Genomic DNA, 26,494 nt, shown 5'->3' with positions numbered 1-26,494 from the left:
CTTTAGATCCCAAGTGTATATGTATGAATATATTACTTCACTTTAGATCCCAAGTGTATATGTATGAATATATTACTTCACTTTAGATCCCAAGTGTATATGTATGAATATATTACTTCACTTTAGATCCCAAGTGTATATGTATGAATATATTAGTTCACTTTAGATCCCAAGTGTATATGTATGAATATGTTAGTTCACTTTAGATCCCAAGTGTATATGTATGAATATGTTACTTCACTTTAGATCCCAAGTGTATATGTATGAATGTTACTTCACTTTAGATCCCAAGTGTATATGTATTAATATATTACTTCACTTTAGATCCCAAGTGTATATGTATTAATATATTACTTCACTTTAGATCCCAAGTGTATATGTATGAATATATTACTTCACTTTAGATCCCAAGTGTATATGTATGAATATATTACTTCACTTTAGATCCCAAGTGTATATGTATTAATATATTACTTCACTTTAGATCCCAAGTGTATATGTATTAATATATTACTTCACTTTGTAGCTAATGTATTTAATGTCTTGTGTTGTCATTCATTATCCTACCACATTCCTATGGCCCAATCTCAGCCTGGTATGACATAGGTGACATTCTTGTTGTCCATGATATACAGCTGTAAGAATGGCACAGACCACAATGCTGCTGTAAGATTAGGTCAGGGGGATGAAACAGTGTTCTTTACTGAGTTGACTATAACTATGAATCTAGTCCAACTTAACACATAATATGGCTCTTTTGTGCCCAGCAGTTGAATATTTGTCTCAAATTTACAGTACAGGATGGAGTCATGTTTCATTTAAAGGGATATCAAATTCAAAGTAGAAATGCACAAGTCCTTTTCAATTTTTAAAATGAAGCATTTGTCATATACAAATGTATTAGCAGAATTGTGAATGGGACATATGCACGTATGCCCTGTGCACTCTTATTAAAACACAGCAACTGCTGGCGGTGGCATGTATTTGTCAGTGTTAAGGGTAAAGTCAAAATTAAACTTTCATGTTTCAGATAGGGCATGCAATTTTAAATCACTTTCCAATGTACTTTTATCATCAAATTTTCTTTTGTTTTCTTGGTATCCTTTGGTGAATGTTAAACCTAGTAAGGCTCATAGGATGATTTCTAAGTCCTTGAAGGCCGCCTCTTATCCCAGTGAATTTGACAGTTTTTCACAGTTAGACAGCGCTAGTCCAAGTGTGTCATATAGATAACATTGTGCTCACTCCCGTGGAGATATGCAAGAGTTAGCACTGATTGGCTAATCAGTTTGTAAATAGCGCTGAGATAAGGGGGCAGTCTGCAGAGGCTTAGATACAAGGTAATCATAGAGGTTAAAAGTATATTATTATAACTGTGTTGATTATGCAAAACTGGGTAATGTTGTTAAAACGGATTATCTATCTTTTTAAACAATAACAATTTTTCAAGTAGACTGTCCCTTTAATGTAAATTGCGTCATTACCATTGCAGTATATTCTCTCTGGGCAGGCATAGTGTTTGAATACAGGTGAATGAGGCATATGTACAGTTCACAGTAAAAACCAAAACAGTCATAACTTTTACCAGAAGAATTTCTGTTAAAAACTTTTAGCAATATATACATATTATGCAAAACTTAAAGTGATGGTAAACCCTAGCGTTTGAGAAACGCTAGGATTTACAATCGTAACAAATAAAGGGGACTTTCATTCATGAAGTATAAAATACTTCATTCTGAAAGCCCCTTTATTTGTTATCAGCTAAAGGCAGCCCACGGCAGAACGCAATTTGGCTGAGAGGTGACGTTTCCACCTCTTAGCCAATAGCCGTGCGGGAAATACAGCTTGGCGCCACAAGACCTGGCGCCAAGCTGTATTTCCCGCACGGCTATTGGCTAAGAGGTGGAAACGTCACCTCTCAGCCAAATAGCGTTCGGCAGTGGACTGCCTTAGCAGCTCAGTGCAGTGAACGCTGCAAACAAATAAAGGAGCTTTCAGCATGAAGTGTTTTATACTTCATGACTGAAAGTCCCCTTTATTTGATCCAATGGTCAATCCTAGCGTTTCACTTTAACATATGGTTGTTTTTGTCCCAAAAAGCAAATGCTGCAAATCAAATAGCTGGTTTTAGGTAATTTGCCGCATTAAAAATAAAAAAAAACAACATAATTTGTATTTTGGCCTTTTCAGGGAGGGTGGAACAAGCATCATTTTTACACAAAAAAGAAGTTTAAAGAGTCATTATAGTGCAAAAATGACATCCTCTAATTTGTTAGAGCTTGTCAATCTAGCAATAGAGACTCTGCAGTGCTTTTTGTTTGTTTAACCCCTGTAAATGGGTTAAACACATAGTGCAAGTCTTGCTCAGGAGCTGCAGTGCACTGCCACTCCCAAGCAGATACAACTGGTAAGCCAATCAGAATCGGAAGTCGCATGACTAACCCAACTGTGTTTTAAAAGGGAGAAGGTTTGAATAGTGCTAAAATTACATGCTCAAATTATTTAGAGTAATGGTTGACAAATCTATTTAAAATTTAGGAGCCAGATCATGGTATTTGTATATTATATATGGAGTTAGGGAGCTTAGAATTTTACTCCTGGCTCCTGACTCTTGAGTTTGTCGAGCTCTGAATTCGAGCACATATTTTTTGCATTATAATATACATTTAAAGATACATTGTTTGTAGCTATTTTTAGCAGGGTGGATTTGATTTAACCTCTTAAGGACATATGATGGAATTTTTCCGTCATAAAACAATTGAGTAAACTGAAAGCTGTGTCCTTAAAGGGTTAAATCACTACAGGGAGTGCAGAATTATTAGGCAAGTTGTATTTTTGAGGATTAATTTTATTATTGAACAACAACCATGTTCTCAATGAACCCAAAAAACTAATTAATATCAAAGCTGAATAGTTTTGGAAGTAGTTTTTAGTTTGTTTTTAGTTATAGCTATTTTAGGGGGATATCTGTGTGTGCAGGTGACTATTACTGTGCATAATTATTAGGCAACTTAACAAAAAACAAATATATACCCATTTCAATTATTTATTTTTACCAGTGAAACCAATATAACATCTCAACATTCACAAATATACATTTCTGACATTCAAAAACAAAACAAATCAGTGACCAATATAGCCACCTTTCTTTGCAAGGACACTCAAAAGCCTGCCATCCATGGATTTTGTCAGTGTTTTGATCTGTTCACCATCAACATTGCGTGCAGCAGCAACCACAGCCTCCCAGACACTGTTCAGAGAGGTGTACTGTTTTCCCTCCTTGTAAATCTCACATTTGATGATGGACCACAGGTTCTCAATGGGGTTCAGATCAGGTGAACAAGGAGGCCATGTCATTAGATTTTCTTCTTTTATACCCTTTCTTGCCAGCCACGCTGTGGAGTACTTGGACGCGTGTGATGGAGCATTGTCCTGCATGAAAATCATGTTTTTCTTGAAGGATGCAGACTTCTTCCTGTACCACTGCTTGAAGAAGGTGTCTTCCAGAAACTGGCAGTAGGACTGGGAGTTGAGCTTGACTCCATCCTCAACCCGAAAAGGCCCCACAAGCTCATCTTTGATGATACCAGCCCAAACCAGTACTCCACCTCCACCTTGCTGGCGTCTGAGTCGGACTGGAGCTCTCTGCCCTTTACCAATCCAGCCACGGGCCCATCCATCTGGCCCATCAAGACTCACTCTCATTTCATCAGTCCATAAAACCTTAGAAAAATCAGTCTTGAGATATTTCTTGGCCCAGTCTTGACGTTTCAGCTTGTGTGTCTTGTTCAGTGGTGGTCGTCTTTCAGCCTTTCTTACCTTGGCCATGTCTCTGAGTATTGCACACCTTGTGCTTTTGGGCACTCCAGTGATGTTGCAGCTCTGAAATATGGCCAAACTGTTGGCAAGTGGCATCTTGGCAGCTGCACGCTTGACTTTTCTCAGTTCATGGGCAGTTATTTTGCGCCTTGGTTTTTCCACACGCTTCTTGCGACCCTGTTGACTATTTTGAATGAAACGCTTGATTGTTCGATGATCACGCTTCAGAAGCTTTGCAATTTTAAGAGTGCTGCATCCCTCTGCAAGATATCTCACTATTTTTGACTTTTCTGAGCCTGTCAAGTCCTTCTTTTGACCCATTTTGACAAAGGAAAGGAAGTTGCCTAATAATTATGCACACCTGATATAGGGTGTTGATATCATTAGACCACACCCCTTCTCATTACAGAGATGCACATCACCTAATATGCTTAATTGGTAGTAGGCTTTCGAGCCTATACAGCTTGGAGTAAGACAACATGCATAAAGAGGATGATGTGGTCAAAATACTCATTTGCCTAATAATTCTGCACTCCCTGTAGTCAGTAAGACCAATTTTAAATCATGATTTTCATTTTTAGAAATATTATTTTTTTCCAGTTATATCTGACCATTTATTTGATTACATATGATTAGATCATTGAAATGAATGAAATTATTTGGAGGTGAATGAACTATCTCCAGTTTAATGAGCTAATCATCATATTTGATCAACTTTTCACCTGTACTTTATTGGAAGAAGAAAAACAATGATGACCTTACTAAAACTAGTAACGTTATTTTTCATGTTTAAAGTGAAGGTCCATTTTGATGAATTAGTGCCCGGTTTTTAATCCTTTGAGTGCTAACGATGGCTCTGAGCCATCACAGAGTTTCCCACTCTGGTGCTAATGACGGCTCAGAGCCGTCACTAGCACTCTCCCACCTTGAGAGAGATCTGGGGGCTCCCACCCGCTCCTACCCCGGCGATCGTGCCTGTAGAGTGACAGGCATCACCGGGACTTCCCGTTTTGCGTGGTGACGTCACGCTTAATAACGTGATGACGTCACCGCACAACTTTATTTATACTTAACAATGTTAAGTATAGGAGCAGGGGTCATGCCGCTTAGAAGCCTGTATCTCAGGCATCTAAGCAGCTACAGACCCACCATTGGAAAGGTAATCGCCTAGCCTTTCCAACAGTGTAAGTATTGGGGGTATGGAAAAAAAAAAGTTAAAAAAACAAAAAATCATTAAAAAATCTTAGCACCCAGGTGGGAAAGTGATTAGCACTCAAAGGGTTAATAAATCTATTAAAAACAAGGGCACTTTAATTCATCAAAATTGACATTTCACTGTTTTCTTCAAAAACTTACCTTTTAATCCTGGCAGCCGCTCCAGCACTTCCTCCGCCCGTCGCAAGCAGTCTTCTTGGGTCCAAAATGATGAATCCGGCTTCCTCCAATCACAGCGTTGCATCAGGCCAAGATTCCCCCGGGGGGAAGCTGTGATTGGAGGAAGCCTGATTCGTCATTTCTGACGTCTGCAGAGGCTTCCGACGGCCAGGGGAATCGCTGGAGCTGCTGCAAGGATTAAAAGGTAAGTTTTTAAAGTAAACAGTGAAATGTCAATTTTAATGAATTAAAGTGCCCTTGTTTTTAATAGGTTTATTAAAAACCGGGCACTAATTCATCAAAATGGACCTTCATTTTAATGTTTGCCCCTCCCTCCTCACACTTGGGTCCTTGTGCAGATCTATACCACTCCACACAATCTTCTATTCAGTGAGCTTCTTAAAACATAGTATGGGTTTATTCTGTGTACATAGTTACAGGGGAGCAATGGCATTAAAGGGACATTAAAGTCAAAATGAAACTTTTGATTCAGAAAGAACATGCAATTTTTAACAATTTTCCAATTGACTTCTCTTGTTTAATTTGCTTTGTTCTCTTGGTATGTATTGTGGAAAAGCCTGCATAGGTAGGCTCAGAAGCAATGCACTACTGTGAGCTAGCTGTGTTTCACTGTCTCATCCAATGTATTCAGCTAGGTCCCAGTAGAGCATTGCTCCCCTTCAGCAAATGATTCTAAGAGAATGAAGCAAATCTGATAATAGAAGTAAATCTGAAATCTGAAAATTGTATCTGAAACCCAAAAGTTATCGTTCATAATTATGTCCCTTTAAGGTCTATTGATCAAATCTGTATGTTAATTGATAACATTTTGCTGTGAAGAAGGGGCAAGTTATTTCTGCTAACACAAAGTCACAGTTTTGAGAACTACAAAACCAATAATATGTGATAATGTCTTCAAGATATTATCAAATTGTCCCAAATAATCTGACAGAAACCTCTAGAAGAGCACGACATTGTGAATGGATTAATGGAATTAAAGTGAATGTAAAATTGAATGAATAAGTGCTCGGTTTTTAAAAATACTATAAAAAACAGGAGCACTTTCATTCATTAAACTTTACATTGCAGCGTTTTTTTAAAATGATCACCTTTTTCTTTAGCAAACACAGACCGTGATCCCCTGCCCGCTTCTCATACTGTACTTAGCACAGCACGGACGAGACCGGCTTCCTCCAATCACGGCATGGCTTTACGAGATAGACGCATTGGGGTGCACATCATGATTTGAGGAAGCCGGTTTCGTCATTGCTGAGGTAAGTACAGCGGAGCTGGGGCAGGGTTTGCTGAAGAAAAAGGCAAGTATTTAAAAACATAAAGTTTAATTAATGAAAGTGCCCCTGTTTTTAAAAGTATTTCTAAAAACCGGGCACTTATTCTTTATACTTTACATTCACTTTAAGTTACCAAAAAATATATACATTACAGCCATGAATATACTGCATCTTGCTATATAATTAAAAACTAATCTCTAATTCAGGATGAATAACCTTAATAATAAAGTTTCTTTAGATAGAGTTTTCCTCAAAAATCATTTTATTTAACCAAAATCCTATTTAAATCAAAAAATATTTTCTTTTTCTTTTGTAGCCGTATTATTACAGTAATTCCAGGGCAGAATTATCACCTGAGTAACAACAGATATTCCCCCCCCCCCCCCCCCCCCGTCTGTGGTCACTGCAGGAACACTGGGTTATGAGCTTGGGACGTGGTGCTAATTTAGTGCATGGCTGGTGACACAGATATATTAACATCCTATTACCTGCTCTGCAGGCGCTGCCCCTCTAAACTGCTGCAATAATAGGTGCCATTATATTGTATCATTAAAAAGTCATCTCAGGCTGTATTTTAGTCCAATTTACTGTTTTCAAATAAAGCCTACATTTTAAACGGATAATAAACACCAAAAATGTTATCGTTTAAAAATGTAGATAATCCCTTTATTACCCATTCCCCAGTTTTGCAAAACCAACATGGTTATATTAACACACTTTTTACCTCAGTGATTACCTTGTATCTAAGCTTCTGCAGACTGTCCCCTTATCTCAGATCATATGACAGACTTGCATTTTAGACAATCAGTGCTGACTCTTAAATAACTCCACGTGCATGAGCACAATCTTATCTATATGGCACACATGAACTAATGCCCTCTAGCTGTAAGAAACTGTCAAATGCATTCAGATTAGAGACGGCCTTTAAGCCTCTTACATTTTTTTTTTTAAAGTTTCTAATTTACTTCTATTATCAAATTTGCTTTGTACCCATGGTTTTCTTTGTTGAAGAGATACCCAGGTAGGTAGTGTTCTTGCAAATGGATAAAGTTCTTGCAAAACTGCTTCCATATAGTGCTCCTGAGCGTATGTTACTGATTTTCATCTTTAATCTCATGTCCTATATGTATCGGGAATGAAACATTTTGTGGTTCCTTTTTCTCTCGCTTAAAATGTTTTAACCTTGCGTTCTTATGCACAATACAACTCATTGCATTATATCCTCTGCCGAATCCTTTTCCCTAACTGCATTGTTCTAGTACACAATTTCCTTTCCTTTGCCTCCTATGCACAAATAATGCTGACACGAGCAGGAGGAAATTAGCACATTAAACAGGAAAGGCTAAATACATCATGTAGGCCCATTCTGTTTTTTTTACTTTTACTGAATGTGACTTTTATATATGTTATATACAGCACCTAGAGCTTTTATTCAAGGGACATGAACCCCAAAATATTTCTTTATGATTCAGAAGGAACTTTTAAGCAACTTTCCCATTAACTTATATTATCTAATAAGTAAATTGGACAGTTGTTTAAAATTGTATGTTCTGCCTAAATAATGAAAGAAGTATTTTGGGTTTCATGTCCCTTTTAAATTGTGTTTAAAGGTACAGTCTATGCCATAATTATTGTTGTTTAAGAGCTAGACAATCCCTTTATTACCCATTCACCAGTTTTCCATAACTAACACTGTTATATTAATAAACTTTTTTACCTCTGTGATTACCTTGTATCTAAGCCTCTGCGGCTCTTTTGACATACTTGCATTTTAGCCAATCCGTGCCCTCTCGCAAGTAACTTAACAGGCGTGAGCACAGTGTTATCTATATGGCACACATGAACTAACACCCTCTATCTGTGAACAACAGTCAAATGCATTCAGATAAGAGACGTCCTTTAAGTGCTTAGAAATTAGCATATGAACCTACCTAGGTTTAGCTTTCAACTAAGAATACCAAGAGAACAAAGCAAATTTGATGCTAAAAGTAAATTGGAAAGTTTTTTAAAATTACATGCGCTATCTGAATCATGAAAGTTTAATTTTTACTAGACTGTCCCTTTAACTCCAGTTCTTCAGGGCTACAGAAGGTCGAGATTTTAGGATCCCTGCATGAGCTTTTTTTTTAACCCATGAGGAATAGAAGTGGATACAGATTTGTCCGGATCTTGTCCAACCTAAGACTGAGGCTACATTACAGCCCTGCAAGATATTTTATCCGGCCCTCAATATCTGCAAATTAAATAGAATATGGATTTTTACAGTGAGGTTTTTGTGCTCCTCTTCCACCAGCAATTGTATTGTATTAAATAGTGGGTGAATCCTGTATTGTAAAATAAGTCTACTGTCTTATCAGCGGAAACTTGCAACAGTGACCTACAGCTAGGGCAGCATTGCTAGCCTGAAAGCTACTGATATGAGTACAGTGTATTTGTCTCTTGATTAAAAGTATTTGTAAAATTTGCTGAGAGGCCGTTGTAGCTTTTTATGTTAAATGGTTGGATAGATCTGGTGTACAGTAGGTTCCTTACAAGGCTTCATTACCGACATGGTCTGGTTATTAGGCATGGGCATTTGTTCTAGAAATGAATGCTGAATATGACTGCAGGCTGCAGTATTCGGCGCTATATTTATTAGTGCAGCGCACAAATGTCTGGATTTTACTTCTGCAAAACAAAAACTGGGCCTCCACATAGCGTACCCTGAAATGATTAAAAAACATGCTGTGCACCAATACATAGTATAAATTCAAAATCTGTTTTTATTTCGCAAGTGTATTGAATGCAAATAACATAAAATTGCATTGATACACACATAAAAATGTTACTAAGTTGCAACGCGTATCTTGGCCTATCCGTTTCAACAGGCAAAATTTATTCCAGGTTTTCATCGGCATACACACATATGCTGTGAGGGCACGTGCACTAGTATTTAAACACCACACCTCCTCAGAGAGTCGGCATTGGTTTGTATGACACAAATGAAATATTTTGTAGATGACCCATTTATATAGCATATACAGCTTTTTTTTTTAAAGTGTCTGTTTTTTTGCTATATAACCAATTTGCAGTGGGTGTTCCATTTCAACAGTGCTAAACTAGGAGCTTCTAAGTAAGTTTTTAAACAGTTTTATTCTGGATTTTTAGATCAGTATCTGTGCATCTTATTCTTTATAGTAGTGTCTATTAGATGCAGTTCTATAAAAATGGTGTATACTGTCCCTTTAAGCTTTTACAGGCACAATACACACCCCTCACGCCCTCATAGCGTATGTGCATATGCCATGGAAAACATAAATAACTATTACTAGAATCTTTTTTGCTAATGGAAGTATGTTGCGAAAATTCTCCTTTTTAACTTGCACATAACAGTTTTGACCTTTCTATCCCTTTAAAGGGCAGTGTTTATCATTTCCAGGCTTCAAGGACACCTAACGTGTCAGATTTAAAGGATTTTTCTAGCTGAGCACATGTGAGACACTTATAATGATGGAGCTAATGAACAGCCTTGGAAAGGAAATACTAAAAAAAGTCTGGTTTGTCAGGGGTCCTTGTGGAATGGAATTGAGTAATACTGAGAGAGAACATGCAGTTTTAAACAATTTATTTCTGTTATTAAATTGACTTTGTTCACTTGGTATCTTTTGTTGAAGCAAATTAGATAATAAAAGTAAATTTGAAAGTTTTTTTAAAATTGCAAGAATTATCTGTATCAAAAAATAAATTGACTTTACTGTTCCTGAGCCTTTCTAGATAGTATTCTACATATATCTATATACAAATAACCATGTGTGCCGTGCTGCTGAAGCAGTGACACATTTCTATAAATCTTTGAGATTCCATTGAGAAGTCAGGGACACTGTGCTGCTTTTGATTGGTTCATCGGCTGTTTTCTACCTAGGAGCTACAGTGCTTGTAGTTTTAAGATTGGGCCTTTACCTTTGTTTTTAACCCCTTGCAGGAAGGTAAACACATAGTAATGGAGTGTCGTGCAAAAATAATCCCTTAAAGGGACATGAAACCCAAAATAATTTCTTCCATTATTCAGATAGAACACACAATTTTAAACAACTTTATATTTTACTTCTTTTGTCAAATTTGCTTCATTCTTTTGGTATCATTTGTTGAAGGAGCAGCACTGCACTACTGGGAACTAGCTGAACACATTGGACGAGCCAATAACAAAAAATCATTCAAAAGTCATATATGTGCATTTCTGCTCCTGGGCCTACCTAGCACGGGGGATATAGTGCATGTAAATGTTGGTAAGTTAACGGTGAATCAGATCAAAAGCTCAAATTCACTGTTTACTGCTACGTAATTGGGACTCCCTTTCGGCTGTACTGCACATGCGATAATGCTTCAGCAAACACGTGCTAGAAGAAAACAGCAAGCCATGTGGCAACCCTTTTGATTGGGTGCCAGAGTTAAACGTCAGGATATGAAAAAAGAATTCTGCATAGGAAAATTACTGCTTAAAGCACATTCATAGGGATTCAAGTCATAAGGATTCTGTTACTATGTTATAACATTTCTTTTTAAAAAACATACTGTGCATTTTATTTTAACTTTGTTGTCAGATTACAAATAAAATAATAGTCCTACAACTTTAAAGCCATATACTGCCCCTGTTAGGATTATACATTTGTTATTTTGCACACACAGCTTGTAGAACAATAACGGTTAATGAACAGTAGTACACTCCTTTTTTTGTTTTGCTATAGAATAACAAATCCGAAGTCTAAACTTTTGAAAACAAATTAACATCCTGTTTGCTGCGGTTGTTTTCAATACCCAAACTGCACTTACCACAACAAAAAGTTATTATATATGATTATATATATAACAACATAATAATGATTATATAGTGCATAGTTGTTTTACTACACATTTTATACTAACGTTTTACGGTTTTCACTGTCCCTGTAGCATGTACCATTTTTTGCTAAAGTTTTGAAATCCAGTAATCTAAACATTAAACACAAATTCAGGCTTGTTCAACTCAGGAAAGGAAATGCAAACAATTTGTGTGTTGATAGATGGGGCCGAGCTGAACAAGAGTTGCTGGAATGTCTGATAAATCAGAATTTAGTAAAATGCTTGCTTAGCATCTCTGAGATAAATATGTCTCGTTTTTCAGAAACTGCAAACTCTGATTACAGAGGCAATTTCCCTGATTCTCAATTTTTTTTAGTTTTTCCAAAAAGCAGTGATTTAATAAAACTTTGTCATCACTTTTGTATCGATTAAATAAATGATTATATATTGCATTAAGTGGAGTGCCACAAAGCAAGCTGTTTATTGGCTACATCCTGTATTAGACACTTCTGTTCTTTAGCCTTTGCTGTGCGTGGCCCTATGTATTACAGGAGCCTAAACCCATAACATATAAGGAAACAGTAACCTATTTAAAGCCATTGATAGGCATATTGGCCATGCTTACCAGGGTATAGAATTTAAGAACCCTTGAGCTTAGCTGGTAAAAAGATATTGCAGAAGTAAAGTGCTATACACATGAAAGGTTGAATTAAAGAAACAATTAAAGGACACTAAACCCAAATTTTCTCTTTCATGATTCAGATAGAGCAATTTTATGCAACTTTCTAGTTTACTTCTATTATCAAATTTTCTTCGTTCTCTTGCTATCTTTATTTAAAAAGCAGAAACATAAAGCTTAAAGGGAAACTGAACCCAAATTTTTTGTTTTGTGATTCAAATAGAGCAAGCAATTTTAAGCAACTTTCTAATTTACTCCTATTATAAATTTTTATTCGTTCTCTTGCTTTCTTTATTTGAAAAAGAAGACATCTAAGCTAAGGAGCCAGCCAATTTGTAGTTCAGAACCATGGACAGCACTTGTTTATTGGTGCTGTCCAATCAGCAAGGACAACCCAGGTTGTTCACCAAAAATGGGCCGACATCTAAACTTAAATTCTTGCTTTTCAAATATAGATACCAAGAGAATAAAGAAAATTTGACAATAGGAGTAAATTAGAAAGATGCTTAAAATTTCATGCTCTATCTGAATCATGAAAGAAATTTTTTTGGGTATAGTGTCCCTTTAAGAGCCGGCCCATTTTAGGCTCAGCACTATAGATGGTGCTTGCTTATTGGTGGCTACATTTAGCCACCAATAAGCAAGCGTAACCCAGGTTCTTGAACAAAAATGGGCCACCTCGTAAGCTTACATTCGTGCTTTTTAAATAAAGATAGCAAGATAACAAAGAAAAATTGATAATAGGAGTAAATTAGAAAGTTGCATCATGAAAGAGAAAATTTGGGTTTAGTATCCCTTTAAAGGGACATACAAGTAAAAAAGGGGAATGCTGTAATATATTAGCATTTTATTATTTTACTATTGATTGTCTAACTGTGTATTTGGCTATGTTATTCTATAGCAACACAAAATAAATGTGCTTACTGTTCCTTTAAGTGCTTCTCTGTAACTGTATATTGCAGGACACTTTCTACCAGTGATGATGTTGAAGACCGAGAAACTGAAAAAGGTCGACTGGAAGACGCTTACGGGAAATGTGATCATGATCTCAATGAAAAGATTGAGCTGCATTTCGAGGAACTCACCACCGCCATCCGCACATACCAGAGCATTACTGAGCGCATTACTAATTCACGCAACAAAATTAAGCAGGTGCGCTGTATTTAAACGTACCACATTGTTTTCTGCCACCGTCTTTAATGATTAGACTGTCCAAAGCCACCGCTATCTTACTATTAGTATAACCCTAAGGCTCGACAAACCCAGAAACCAATGATCTGTAGACATGGCTCACCCTGCCATGTCTGCAGATCAGCAAGAGCCAACTGCTCATCACTGCTGCATCATTTTTTCACCTCCTTTCATGTGGGTAAATCCACTATAGGTTGTGGCGGGCGGCCTTGTGGTAAAAACTACATCTTGAAGACAAGACGTTCCTCCACCTATGTCCTGCGGTCTCGCTTGATGATCTAGACAAGCTGTACTTTCTATTCATAAGCCACCAGCCGCAACCTATAGTCAATTTACCCACATGAAAGGAGGTGAAGAAATGATGCAGGAGCGATGAGCAGCTGGCTCTTGCCGACATGCCCGACATGGCAGGGTGAGCGGGGGAATAAGAGAATTCTGCTGAAGCTCCTGCATGTGATCCTGCTGCCGTATGTGAACAATTAAAGAGTGTTAAGGGCAGGAGTACTCTCACCTTTTCTGCAGCCATTTTTACCCAGATTTTAGTCGCCAAAACTGCCACCTTTCCCTCTTGATAATCTGCCTGTCAGATGCAGAATTTATTCTTTAAAACCTTATCGCAGGGTTGTTCGCCAATCACAGCCATATTACAAGCACCCTTAACAATACCGCCCATCCACTGTGAGTGATAGATAGACCGTCTTTTTGGTAATCTAAATTGCTGTAACTGCGGGTGAATAAGTAGGAACAGGGCCAGGTGAGCAATCAGCAGAATCCAAAAGCTAAATGAAACCCTGCCTTTAAAAACCCTTATAGCACATTTACCTTGTGTGGTTTAGGGTTAAATGCTTGCCATTAGTTGGTGTAATGCAGGGGGTGGGTTTTCTTTTTTACACAAAGATTACACATAATATAATGTATAAGCTTGAGTTGGTTATGAAAAGTGACATGCAACAAGGAATACGAATGTCATTTGGCATTTAAATATCCCTTTAAAGCAATGTGTTCTCTGTTGAAATGATTGTATTCAAAGTTATCAAAAGGGTTAGATCAAATGTATCTCTTAAAGGGACTCAGACTCCGAATGTAATCCCCTTAAAACGTTTAATGAAGGTAATATCATTATTTTGTCTGCTTTTGTTGTAAAATACCATTGAAAGGGCTTTAATGCCTCCACCATCGTACTTGATTATGGCTAAATGTGACTGGCCCTGCAACATTCTGTGCTGTGACCTCTTTGATAAAAACTGGTAATTAGATTGGTCCTTTATTAGTTGGATTTGTCTATTTGCCTAACATGTGCAATAGTGTCCATTCAAGAGCCCTGGTTCATTACTATTAAAAGGGACATAAAACATGATTCTAGTAGATCATACAATTTTAAACAACTTTCCGGTTTACTTCTATTATCGAATTTTCGTCATTTTCTTGTTATCCTTTGTTAAAAATCAGGGCTGTACACTCAGGAGTGTGCACGTGTCTGCAACACTATATGACAGCAGTTTTGTAACAATATTATACATTAGCAAGAGCACTATTTCCTGGCATGTAGTGCTTCAGGCATGTGCACGCTACCTATCTAGATCTCTTTTCAACAAAGAAAAACATGAGACAAAGTAAACTTGATAATAGAAGTAAATTGGTAAAGTTTTTGAAAATTGTATTCTCTATCTGAATAATGAAAGAAAAATGTTTAGTTTCATGTCCCTTTAAGGAAACAGATTGTTTATGTGCTCTGAAGTATTATTATTATTGGTTATTTGTAGAGCGCCAACAGATTCCGCAGCTCTATAAACATAGGCGGAATACAAGAAAACGTTTATAGGGATCAGACGGGTAGAGGGCCCTGCCAAGAGTCGCACTTTTGTAGTCAGCTCTATAGAAGGTGATCTAGAAACAGCTGGGCTATTAGGCTTACATGCTAAGGGTTCAAGAGGATAGCAATGGAGGAGAGGAAACGGTATAAAGAAAGGTTAGTGTAGGTTGTTTGCATCCCTGAACAGTAGAGTTTTTAGGGAGCGCTAGAAACTGTTAAAACAAGGGGAGAGTCTTGTGGAGCGAGGCAGAGAGTTCCACAAGATGGGAGCCAGTCTGGAGAAGTTCTGTAAGCGGGAGTGTGAGGAGGTAACAAGAGAGGAGGAGAGTAGGAGGTCATGAGCAGAGCAAAGGAGACGGGAGAGAGAGTATCTGGAGGTCTAAAATATAGGGGGGAGCAGTGCAGTTGAGGGCTTTGTATGTCAGAGTGAGAATTTTGTGTTTAATCCTGGAGGCAAGAGGAAGCCAGTGAAGGGATTGGCAGAGAGGTGCAGCAGATAAAGAGTGACGTGTAAGGAAAATGAGCCTGGCAGAGGCATTCATTATGGATTGTAAAGGAGCTAGATGGCAGCTAGGGAGACCAGAGAGGACAGAGTTGCAGTTATCGAGGCGGGAAAGGAGTGAATTAAAATCTTAGTTGTGTCTTGTGTAAGGAAATGTCTAATTTTAGAGATTGTTTTTAAGGTGGAAGCGGCAGGATTTAGCCAAGGACTGAATGTGAGGAGTGAAAGATCTGAGTCAAGTGTGACCCCAAGACATCGGGCATGCGGGAGGTAGGGGTAATGATGTAGCTGTCAACAGTTATAGAGAGATTGGGGGTGGAGATTTTGGAAGGAGGGAAAATAAGGAGCTCAGTTTTGGTAAGATTTAGCTTGAGATAGTGAGAGCACATCCAGGATGAGATGTGAGAAAGACAGTTAGTGACACGGGTTAGCAAGGAAGGAGATCTGGTCTGGTGCAGAGAAGTAGATTTGGGTGTCGTCTGCATACAAATAATATTGGAACCCGTGGGACTTTATTAGGGAACCTAATGAAGACTTGTAGATTGAGAAGGGGACCGAGGACAGAGCCTTGCGGTACCCCAACAGAAAGTGGCGATGGGGCAGAGGAGGCCCCAGAGAAGGCTATACTAAAGGTACGGTTTGACAGGTAGGAAGAAAACCACGAGAGGGCTGTGTCACAAATGCCGAAGGATTGGAGGGTTTAGAGCAAAAGAGGGTGGTCAACAGTATCAAAGGCTGCAGACAGATCAAGGAGGATAAGCGAAGAGAAGTGGCCTTTTGATTTTGCTGTAAGTAAGTCGTTGGTAACCTTAACAATTGCTGTCTCTGTGGAGTGTAATCCAGATTGCAGTGGGTTGAGGAGTATGTTTAATGTAAGGAAATGGGTCAGGCGTGCATATACTAGCTTTTCGAGAAGCTTTCAGGCAAGAGGGAGTAGGGAAATAGGGCGGTAGTTGGATGGGGAGGTTGGATCAAGAGAAGGTTTTTTTGAGGATAGGTGTGACCAGTTCATGCTTCAGAGATGAGGGAAATATACTGGTGCTGAGGGAGAGGTTGAAAATGTGTGTCAGTATAGGGGTAAGGGTAAAAGAGCGGGAGAGGAGCAGGTTTGAGGGAATAGGGTCAAAAGGTAGTAAGGTGAGACAGGTAGTAAGGTGAGAGCTCAGTATAAGTGTCGAAACTTCTTCCTCAGTAATATGTGAGGAAAAAGCTAAATTTATGGCTATGTGGGTTGTGGTTGATTGCAAGCGTTTGAGGGGGTGAAAGGATGGAAGTATGTTGAGAGCTGATTTAGTTTCTGATGGAGTCGATTTTCTTATTGATGTGGCTGGCAAAGTCTTGAGCTGACAGAGAAGTTGTATTAGGAAGTGGGGGAGGGCAGAGGAGAGTATTGAAAGTGGAGAACAGACGTTTTGGGTTTGAAGAAAGATTAGAGATAAGAGTAGAGAAGTAATGTTGCTTATAGAGATTAAAGGGACAGTCTACAAAAGATAGATAATCCTTTTATTACCCATTCCCCAGTTTTGCATAATAATAATCTTGATAAAGGCTACGGCCGAAACGCGTAGAGCTGCCTACACTCTATCTTTGTATTACACTGTGTGCAGGTTCACACAGTCCACAACAAAAAACCGACACAAACTTTCAATTAAGAAGCCGGTAATTTTGAATTATTTTGCCGCCAAACGGAGCATCTGACACGCTCAGTAGATAACGGCTCAAGTTGCCTTGCAGAGGTCTCAGTACCGAGACTACTTCCAATACTGCTATTGCTATTGCTACTATTTTTGGATTGCAACAAATCTGCTACTACTTGCTACTTTGGATTACAATACAAATTTGATATCCTGTAACGGAGGTCAGCGGTCTTCAGAGCTTACAAAATCTCGCACCTGCCTGAGAAGCATAAAGCAACGGAGACCTGAAAAAGGATCCTAGTCCATACTGATTGAGAGTATATGGGACACCGTAACCCACAAAGGTACATGAAAAACCTCAGCACTTGAAAAAGGATCCTAGTCCATACTGATTGAGAGTATTGGGACACCGTAACCCACAAAGGTACATGAAAAACCTCAGGATCCATAGCTATTACTAATAGCAGCCCTCTGACAACAGGTACTATTTCACCTTTTATCTTACCTAAGAATATTTGAAAACGCTGAACGCTGTACACTACCTAATTAAAGCTATTACTAATAGCAGATCATTTATTATCACTTGTTGGTATTCTGTAGACCTCCTTGAAATATTCTACAAAACCAATCTTAAGGCATACTCGATTATACAGCATTTTCTTCAACAGAGTCTGCCACCTGTTACAAATAGTATCGAAATATACGTTTTTCAAAGGTACATTATATCTTGTTCCATTCAAAGGCTTTCTTAAAAAAGTGTTTTATCTATTATCCAGAAATAAGCCGTCATTTCAGTGACTCTTTTTGATTTACATTATCCACTGCAGTGTGATTTATTTATTTTGCTAACAGCACAGATATCTGTTATTTAAATGTTTGTCTTCCAAACTGTTTTTTAACTATATGAGCTCATATTGTATTAATATTGTATCAGATCTTTTGTTGAATAAGATTTTTTTATACTGTTATAAATTTTGATATATCTGTTTACCTATATAAAAGGAATTTTACATAAGCTTTGCATTCTTAAAATCATTTATTAGTTCATTTTAGATATCAATTTGCACTAAGCATACACTCATTTTTGCACTATTTCTTAACTAATTCTTAAGAATCTCCTAAAGGACTTTTGAACATATAATCAGCTCCCCTTCACCTGTCCTAATCATTTTACACATCGATAATAGTTTGGAGGAACTTTTATCACTCTGAAGGTTTTTTTTAGAGCTACCATTATTATCACTAATTTACGTTTAAGGTGCACTCACTCCATCCTGTTTTTTGCATCCCAGTTTTGCATAACCAACAGTGTTATATTAATACACTTTTTACATCTGTGATTACCTTGTATCTAGGAACTTTCTTCCAGCCCCCTGATCACATGACTGTGACTGTTTATTATCTATTGACTTGCATTTAGCATTGTGTTGTGCTAAATAACTCCCTGTGCCTGAACACAGTGTTATCTATATGGCCCACGCTACTTTCAGTCTCTTTTTGTGTTGAAAAGGAATTTAAAAAGCCTGTGATTAGAGGCAGCTTTCAAGGGTTTAGAAATTAGCATATGAGTCTGTCTAGGTTTAGTTTTAACATTTGTTGATAAAAGTAAATTAGAAAGTTGATTAAAATTACAAGTCCTATCTGAATAATGAAAGTTTAATTTTGACTAGACGGTCCCTTTAAGGGCAGAATAGTAGGAATTCAAAATGAACTTGTAATGAAGAAAATCAGCTGAACTCCGAGATTTTCTCCAGTGCCGCTCAGCAGTACGGGAACATCTGCGTAGGCACTGTGTCAGAGGAGTATGCCAGGGCTGAGTATTAGTGTGTGATTTCTGAGCAATGGTAAGAGGGGCCAGATTGTCAAGGACCTATGTAAGGGTGGAATTATAGTGGCAGATAGATTGGTCAGGGCAGGAGAAGGAGGAGATGGATGAGAGGAGAGGTTCGAGGAAATTAGCAAGCTATTGCTGATATAATGACATAATGCTTCTGTGAAGTTTGGTGGGAGGAGTAGAAGGAGGGAGAGTTGTAGGGAGGGATGAGATGTTACAAGTGAGGAGATGGTTGTCAGAAAGAGGAAAAGGAGAGTTTGAAATGGTGCATCGATGGCTAAAGATCAGGTCAAGGAAATGACCATATTTGTGAGTGGGAGAGTCAGTCCATTGTGACAAACGGAAAGAGGAAGTGAGTTGCAGAGGAGTCAGTGTGATTGTCGAGGGATGTTAAAATCTCCAAGAATGAGGGCAGGGGTGCCTAATGATAGGAAATAAGGTAGCCAGGCAGCCAAGTGATCTTGAAATTGAGTTGGGGAGCCAGGGGGTCGGTATATGACTGCAACACGTATAGAGAGGGGAGAGAATAAGCGAATTATGTGGGTTTCGAATTCGGAAAATGTAAGGGAAGAGATGGGATGTATTTGTTGGAAGGTGCAATGAGAGGAAAGTAAAATACCTACATCACTTGTCTATCATACTTAGGAGTGTGGCTGAAGTGGAGACCCCCATGTGACAGAGCAGCAGTGGATGCTGTGTCTAGGGGAGAGAGCCAGGTTATTGATTCTGTATTGATTCTGTACTATTTATATTTATGTGTGTGTGTGTTTATGTATATATACACGGGTGTCTGAATATATATATATATATATATATATATATATATAACGTAATTCTAGGCACCTAAAAATTCTAGCTCCTAGATTTTGAACATATTTGTCGAGCGCTGAATTAAGGTATTGGCATTTACTACTTCCTATGTTACACAATTTTATTGCTCTTACAGCCTTAAATTGTGACCTCTTGTCGCAAACAATTTTCTTGGAATAAACAGAGCTTCTGCCATCTCTGTATATGGGCCTTGAATATATTTATATAAAGTAATCATGTCACCTCTCAAGTGCCTTTTTTTCTAGAGAAAAAAGACCCAGTTTGGCTAACCTGTCTTCATAGCTTAAATTCTCCATTCCCCTTATTTGCTTTGTGGCCCTTCTCTGAAAAATCTGCAATTTTTTTTTTTTTGAGATAAGTCCCCAGAACTGCACTCCATACTCAAGGTGAGGTCTTGCCAGGGATAAATATAGTAACGGAACTATGCTTTCCTCCCTAGCATCAATGCCTCTTTTAATACCCGCTAGTATCTTATTAGCCCTAGAAGCTGCTGCCCTTCATTGTTCTCTAGAGAAAACTGACCCAGTTTGGTTATCCTCTCCTCATAGCTTAAATTCTCCATTCCCCTTTTTAGCTTTGTGACCCTTCTCTGAACTTTTTCTATGTCTGCAATGTCTTTTTTTGAGATTGGTCAACAGAACTGCACTTTTATCATTAAGGTGAGGTCTTGCCAGGAAATTTTATAGTGACAGAATTATGCTTTCCTCCCTAGCATCAATGCCTCTTTTAATACATGCTAATATCTTATTAGCCTTAGAAGCTTATAACATTTTGTACATTAATCTCTCATGTGGCATTATATCAAACTCCTTTGCAAAATCCAAGTATATCACATGAACTGATTCCCCTTTATTTATATTTTTACTTCCTTCCTTGTACAATCTAATTAGATTAGTTTGACATGATCTATTTCTCATAAAACCATGCTGACTTAAACTCAAAATCTTGTTTACATGAATATATTCATCAATATAATCCCTTATAATCCCTTCAAGCATCTTCCCCACTATTGATGTCAGACTAACTGGTCTATAGCTTCCTGGATCAGCCCTGCTTCCCTTTTTAAAAAGTGGCACCACACCAGCTTTACCTTAAACATTTCTTAAAAATGTTGTTCTCTGTCTGTTTTTATTTAGGTATTTATTTATTTGCATTCTACAACCTTCTACTTATAATTTGAGGGAAATAAAGTTGGCAGACAACCATCAAAGTCCTTTTTTGGACCTTCTGATTTCTCCTTGTATCTGTGTTTTCCTGATCCATTGCTTGGGATGCACTTTCCATATTTATGAGTCTTAGATAAACATTAGTGGACTTAAGAATTAATACCCAAGCCAGTCTGATAATCACATGCACACATAGAGAGTCACATACCTCTTTGCCTATTGCGATGTCGTTCAGGACTGTAGTTGCCAGTCATTGCCCTATACAATACTTTGAAGTCTCTTGGTTTACATATTTAATGCACTAATTTTAATTTCTTTATTGCCATTTTCTCTGTTATACTGCTCAAGCCAATATGTAGCTTCTATTTATAACATGTAGTCTCATCAGATCCTACCCATGAGATAACGAGCACATACGGTGTAAAGATTGCTCACCTGCAAGTGTGTAGCTTCTGTGTATCACATGTAGTCTCATCAGACCCTGCCCATGAGATAACGAGCACATACGGTGTAAAGATTGCTCACCTGCAAGTGTATAGCTTCTGTGTATCACATGTAGTCTCATCAGTCCCTACCCATGAGATAATGAGCACATACAGTGTAAAGATTGCTCACCTGCAAGTGTGTAGCTTCTGTGTATCACATGTAGTCTCATCAGTCCCTACCCATGAGATAACAAGCACATACGGTGTAAAGATTGCTAACCTGCAAGTGTGTAGCTTCTGTGTATCACATGTAGTCTCATCAGTCCCTACCCATGAGATAATGAGCACATACGGTGTAAAGATTGCTCACCTGCAAGTGTGTAGCTTCTGTGTATCACATGTAGTCTCATCAGTCCCTACCCATGAGATAATGAGCACATACGGTGTAAAGATTGCTCACCTGCAAGTGTGTAGCTTCTGTGTATCACATGTAGTCTCATCAGTCCCTACCCATGAGATAACAAGCACATACGGTGTAATGACTGATCACCTGCAAGTGTATAGCTTCTGTGTATCACATGTAGTCTCATCAGACCCTACCCATGAGATAATGAGCACATACGGTGTAAAGATTGCTCACCTGCAAGTGTGTAGCTTCTGTGTATCACATGTAGTCTCATCAGTCCCTACCCATGAGATAATGAGCACATACGGTGTAAAGATTGCTCACCTGCAAGTGTGTAGCTTCTGTGTATCACATGTAGTCTCATCAGTCCCTACCCATGAGATAACAAGCACATACGGTGTAATGACTGCTCACCTGCAAGTGTATAGCTTCTGTGTATCACATGTAGTCTCATCAGACCCTACCCATGAGATAATGAGCACATAAGGTGTAAAGATTGCTCACCTGCAAGTGTATAGCTTCTGTGTATCACATGTAGTCTCATCAGACCCTACCCATGAGATAATGAGCACATACAGTGTAAAGATTGCTCACCTGCAAGTGTATAGCTTCTGTGTATCACATGTAGTCTCATCAGATCCTACCCATGAGATAACGAGCACATACAGTGTAAAGATTGCTCACCTGCAAGTGTGTAGCTTCTGTGTATCACATGTAGTCTCATCAGTCCCTACCCATGAGATAACAAGCACATACAGTGTAAAGATTGCTCACCTGCAAGTGTATAGCTTCTGTGTATCACATGTAGTCTCATCAAATCCTACCCATGAGATAATGAGCACATACGGTGTAAAGATTGCTCACCTGCAAGTGTGTAGCTTCTGTGTATCACATGTAGTCTCATCAGACCCTACCCATGAGATAATGAGCACATACGGTGTAAAGATTGCTCACCTGCAAGTGTGTAGCTTCTGTGTATCACATGTAGTCTCATCACACCCTACCCATGAGATAATGAGCACATACGGTGTAAAGATTGCTCACCTGCAAGTGTGTAGCTTCTGTGTATCACATGTAGTCTCATTAGTCCCTACCCATGAGATAATGAGCACATACGGTGTAAAGATTGTTTCTCTTGTTAAGTGTATCCAGTCCACGGATCATCCATTACTTATGGGATATTAACTCCTCCCCAACAGGAAGTGCAAGAGGATTCACCCAGCAGAGCTGCTATATAGCTCCTCCCCTAACTGCCATTACCAGTCATTCTCTTGCACCCAACGAATAGATAGGATGTGTGAGAGGACTGTGGTGATTATACTTAGTTTCATACCTTCAATCAAAAGTTTGTTATTTTATAATAGCACCGGAGTGTGTTATTCCTTCTCTGGTAGAATTTGAAGAAGAATCTACCTGAGTTTTTCTATGATTTTAGCCGGAGTAGTTAAGATCATATTGCTGTTTCTCGGCCATCTGAGGAGAGGTAAACTTCAGATCAGGGGACAGCGGGCAGATTAATCTGCAAAGAGGTATGTAGCAGCTTATTATTTTCTGACAATGGAATTGATGAGAAAATTCTGCCATACCGATATAATGTAAACTCAGCCTTAAATGCAGTAGCAGCAACTGGTATCAGGCTGTCATGTATGTATATTTTACACTTCAGTATTCTGGGGAATGGCACTTCACTGGAATTATACTGTATGCATAAAACTTTAGCCTAATTTGCAGGGACTAGCAACAGGCTTTTTAATAACACTCAATTTATTAATGTTAAACGTTTTTTTGCTGGCATGTAAAATCGTTTAATTTTCTGAGGTACTGGGTGAAAAAATGTTTTGGGCACTATTTTTTTCCACTTGGCAGTCGTTTTATTTAATTTATGACAGTTTACTGATCTCTCTCACTGTTATGTGTGAGGGGAAGGGGCCTTTTTTTGGCGCTTTTGCTACGCATCAAAAAATTCAGTCAGAAGTTTATTGTCTTCCCTGCATGATCCGGTTCATCTCTACAGAACTCAGGGGTCTTCAAAACTTGTTTTGAGGGAGGTAATCACTCACAGCAGAGCTGTGAGATTGTAGTTGACTGTGATAAAAAAAAAAAAAAACGTTTATTTCTCCAACATAGGTGTGTCCGGTCCACGGCGTCATCCTTACTTGTGGGATATTCTCTTCCCCAACAGGAAATGGCAAAGAGCCCAGCAAAGCTGGTCACATGATCCCTCCTAGGCTCCGCCTACCCCAGTCATTCTCTTTGCCGTTGTACAGGCAACATCTCCACGGAGATGGCTTAGAGTTTTTTAGTGTTTAACTGTAGTTTTTATTATTCAATCAAGAGTTTGTTATTTTAAAATAGTGCTGGTATGTACTATTTACTCAGAAACAGAAAAGAGATGAAGATTTCTGTTTGTATGAGGAAAATGATTTTAGCACCGTAACTAAAATCCATGGCTGTTCCACACAGGACTGTTGAGAGCAATTAACTTCAGTTGGGGGAACAGTGTGCAGTCTCTTACTGCTTGAGGTATGACACATTCTAACAAGACGATGTAATGCTGGAAGCTGTCATTTTCCCTATGGGATCCGGTAAGCCATTTTTATTAAGATAGTAAATAAGGGCTTCACAAGGGCTTATTAAGACTGTAGACTTTTTCTGGGCTAAATCGATTCATTATTAACACATATTTAGCCTTGAGGAATCATTTATTCTGGGTATTTTGATATGATTATATCGGCAGGCACTGTTTTTGACACCTTATTCTTTAGGGGCTTTCCCTAATCATAGTCAGAGCCTCATTTTCGCGCCGGTATGGCGCACTTGTTTTTGAGGACAGCATGGCATGCAGCTGCATGTGTGTGGAGCTCTGATACATAGAAAAGTCTTTCTGAAGGCATCATTTGGTATCGTATTCCCCTTTGGGCTTGGTTGGGTCTCAGCAAAGCAGATTCCAGGGACTGTAAAGGGGTTAAATATAAAAACGGCTCCGGTTCCGTTATTTTAAGGGTTAAAGCTTCCAAATTTGGTGTGCAATACTTTTAAGGCTTTAAGACACTGTGGTGAAATTTTGGTGAATTTTGAACAATTCCTTCATACTTTTTCGCAATTGCAGTAATAAAGTGTGTTTAGTTTAAAATTTAAAGTGACAGTAACGGTTTTATTTTAAAACGTTTTTTGTGCTTTGTTATCAAGTTTATGCCTGTTTAACATGTCTGAACTACCAGATAGATTGTGTTCTGACTGTGGGGAAACCAAGGTTCCTTCTCATTTAACTATATGTATTTTATGTCATAAAAAATTTTAGTAAAAATGATGCCCAAGATGATTCCTCAAGTGAGGGGAGTAAGCATGGTACTGCATCATCCCCTCCTTCGTCTACACCAGTCTTGCCCATACAGGAGGCCCCTAGTACATCTAGTGCGCCAATACTCCTTACTATGCAACATTTAACGGCTGTAATGGATAATTCTATCAAAAACATTTTAGCCAATATGCCCACTTATCAGCGAAAGCGCGGCTGCTCTGTTTTAGAAAATTCTGTAGAGCATGAGAACGCTGATGATATGGTTTCTGAAGGGCCCCTACACCAGTCTGAGGGGGCCAGGGAGGTTTTGTCTGAGGGAGAAATTTCAGATTCAGGAAACATTTCTCAACAAGCTGAACCTGATGTGATTACTTTTAAATTTAAGTTGGAACATCTCCGCGCTCTGCTTAAGGAGGTGTTATCCAATTTGGATGATTGTGATTATCTGGTCATTCCAGAACCACTATGTAAAATGGAAAAGTTCTTAGAGGCCCCGGGGCCCCCCGAAGCTTTTCCTATATCCAAGCGGGTGGCGTACATTGTTAGTAAAGAATGGGACAGGCCCGGTATACCTTTAGTACCTCCCCCCATATTTATAAAATTGTTTTCCTATAGTCGACCCCAGAAAGGACTGATGGCAGACAGTCCCCAAGGTCGAGGGGGCGGTTTCTACTCTACACAAGCGCGCCACTATACCCATAGAAGATAGTTGTGCTTTCCAAGATCCTATGGATAAAAAATTAGAAGGTCTGCTAAAGATGTTTGTTCAGCAAGGTTCCCTTCTACAACCAATTGCATGCATTGTCCCTGTCACTGCAATCACTGGGGGCAAGGGCCACGCCCTTCCTCAGGATAGGTCTTTTCAAGACCAAAAATAAACCTAAGTTTCGTCCCTTTCGCAGAAACGGATCAGCCCCAAGGGCTACGTCCTCTAAGCAGGAAGGTAATACTTCTCAAGCCAATCCAGCCTGGAGACCTATGCAAGGCTGGAACAAGGAAAGCAGGCCAGGAAACCTGCCACTGCTACCAAGACAGCATGAAATGCGGGCCCCCGATCCGGGACCGGATCTGGTGGGGGGCAGACTCTCTCTCTTCGCTCAGGCTGGGGCAAGAGATGTTCTGGATCCTTGGGCGCTAGAAATAGTCTCCCAAGGTTATTCTCTGGAGTTCAAGGGGCTTCCTCCAAGGGGGAGGTTCCACAGGTCTCAGTTGTCTTCAGACCACATAAGAAGACAGGCATTCTTACATTGGGTAGAAGACCTGCTAAAAATGGGAGTGATTCATCCTGTTCCATTAGGAGAACAAGGGATGGGGTTCTACTCCAATCTGTTCATAGTTCCCAAAAAAGAGGGAACGTTCAGACCAATCTTAGATCTCAAGATCTTGAACAAGTTTCTCAAGGTTCC

General features: G+C 38.8%; 1 protein-coding gene across 1 annotated transcript in view; it reads left to right on the top strand.

The window, feature by feature from the left end:
* Positions 1–26,494, top strand: part of EXOC4 (exocyst complex component 4) — a 1,163,948-nt gene that overhangs the window by 3,856 nt on the left and 1,133,598 nt on the right. The window contains exon 2 of the mRNA XM_053716390.1: positions 12,945–13,134. Coding sequence (XP_053572365.1) covers positions 12,945–13,134 — 190 coding nt within the window. The remainder of the gene's footprint in view (positions 1–12,944; positions 13,135–26,494) is intronic.

The sequence above is a fragment of the Bombina bombina genome, chromosome 6 (genome assembly GCF_027579735.1).
Source record: "Bombina bombina isolate aBomBom1 chromosome 6, aBomBom1.pri, whole genome shotgun sequence".
NCBI classification, from domain to species: Eukaryota; Metazoa; Chordata; class Amphibia; order Anura; family Bombinatoridae; genus Bombina; species Bombina bombina.
This window is presented reverse-complemented; position numbering and strand designations above follow the sequence as displayed.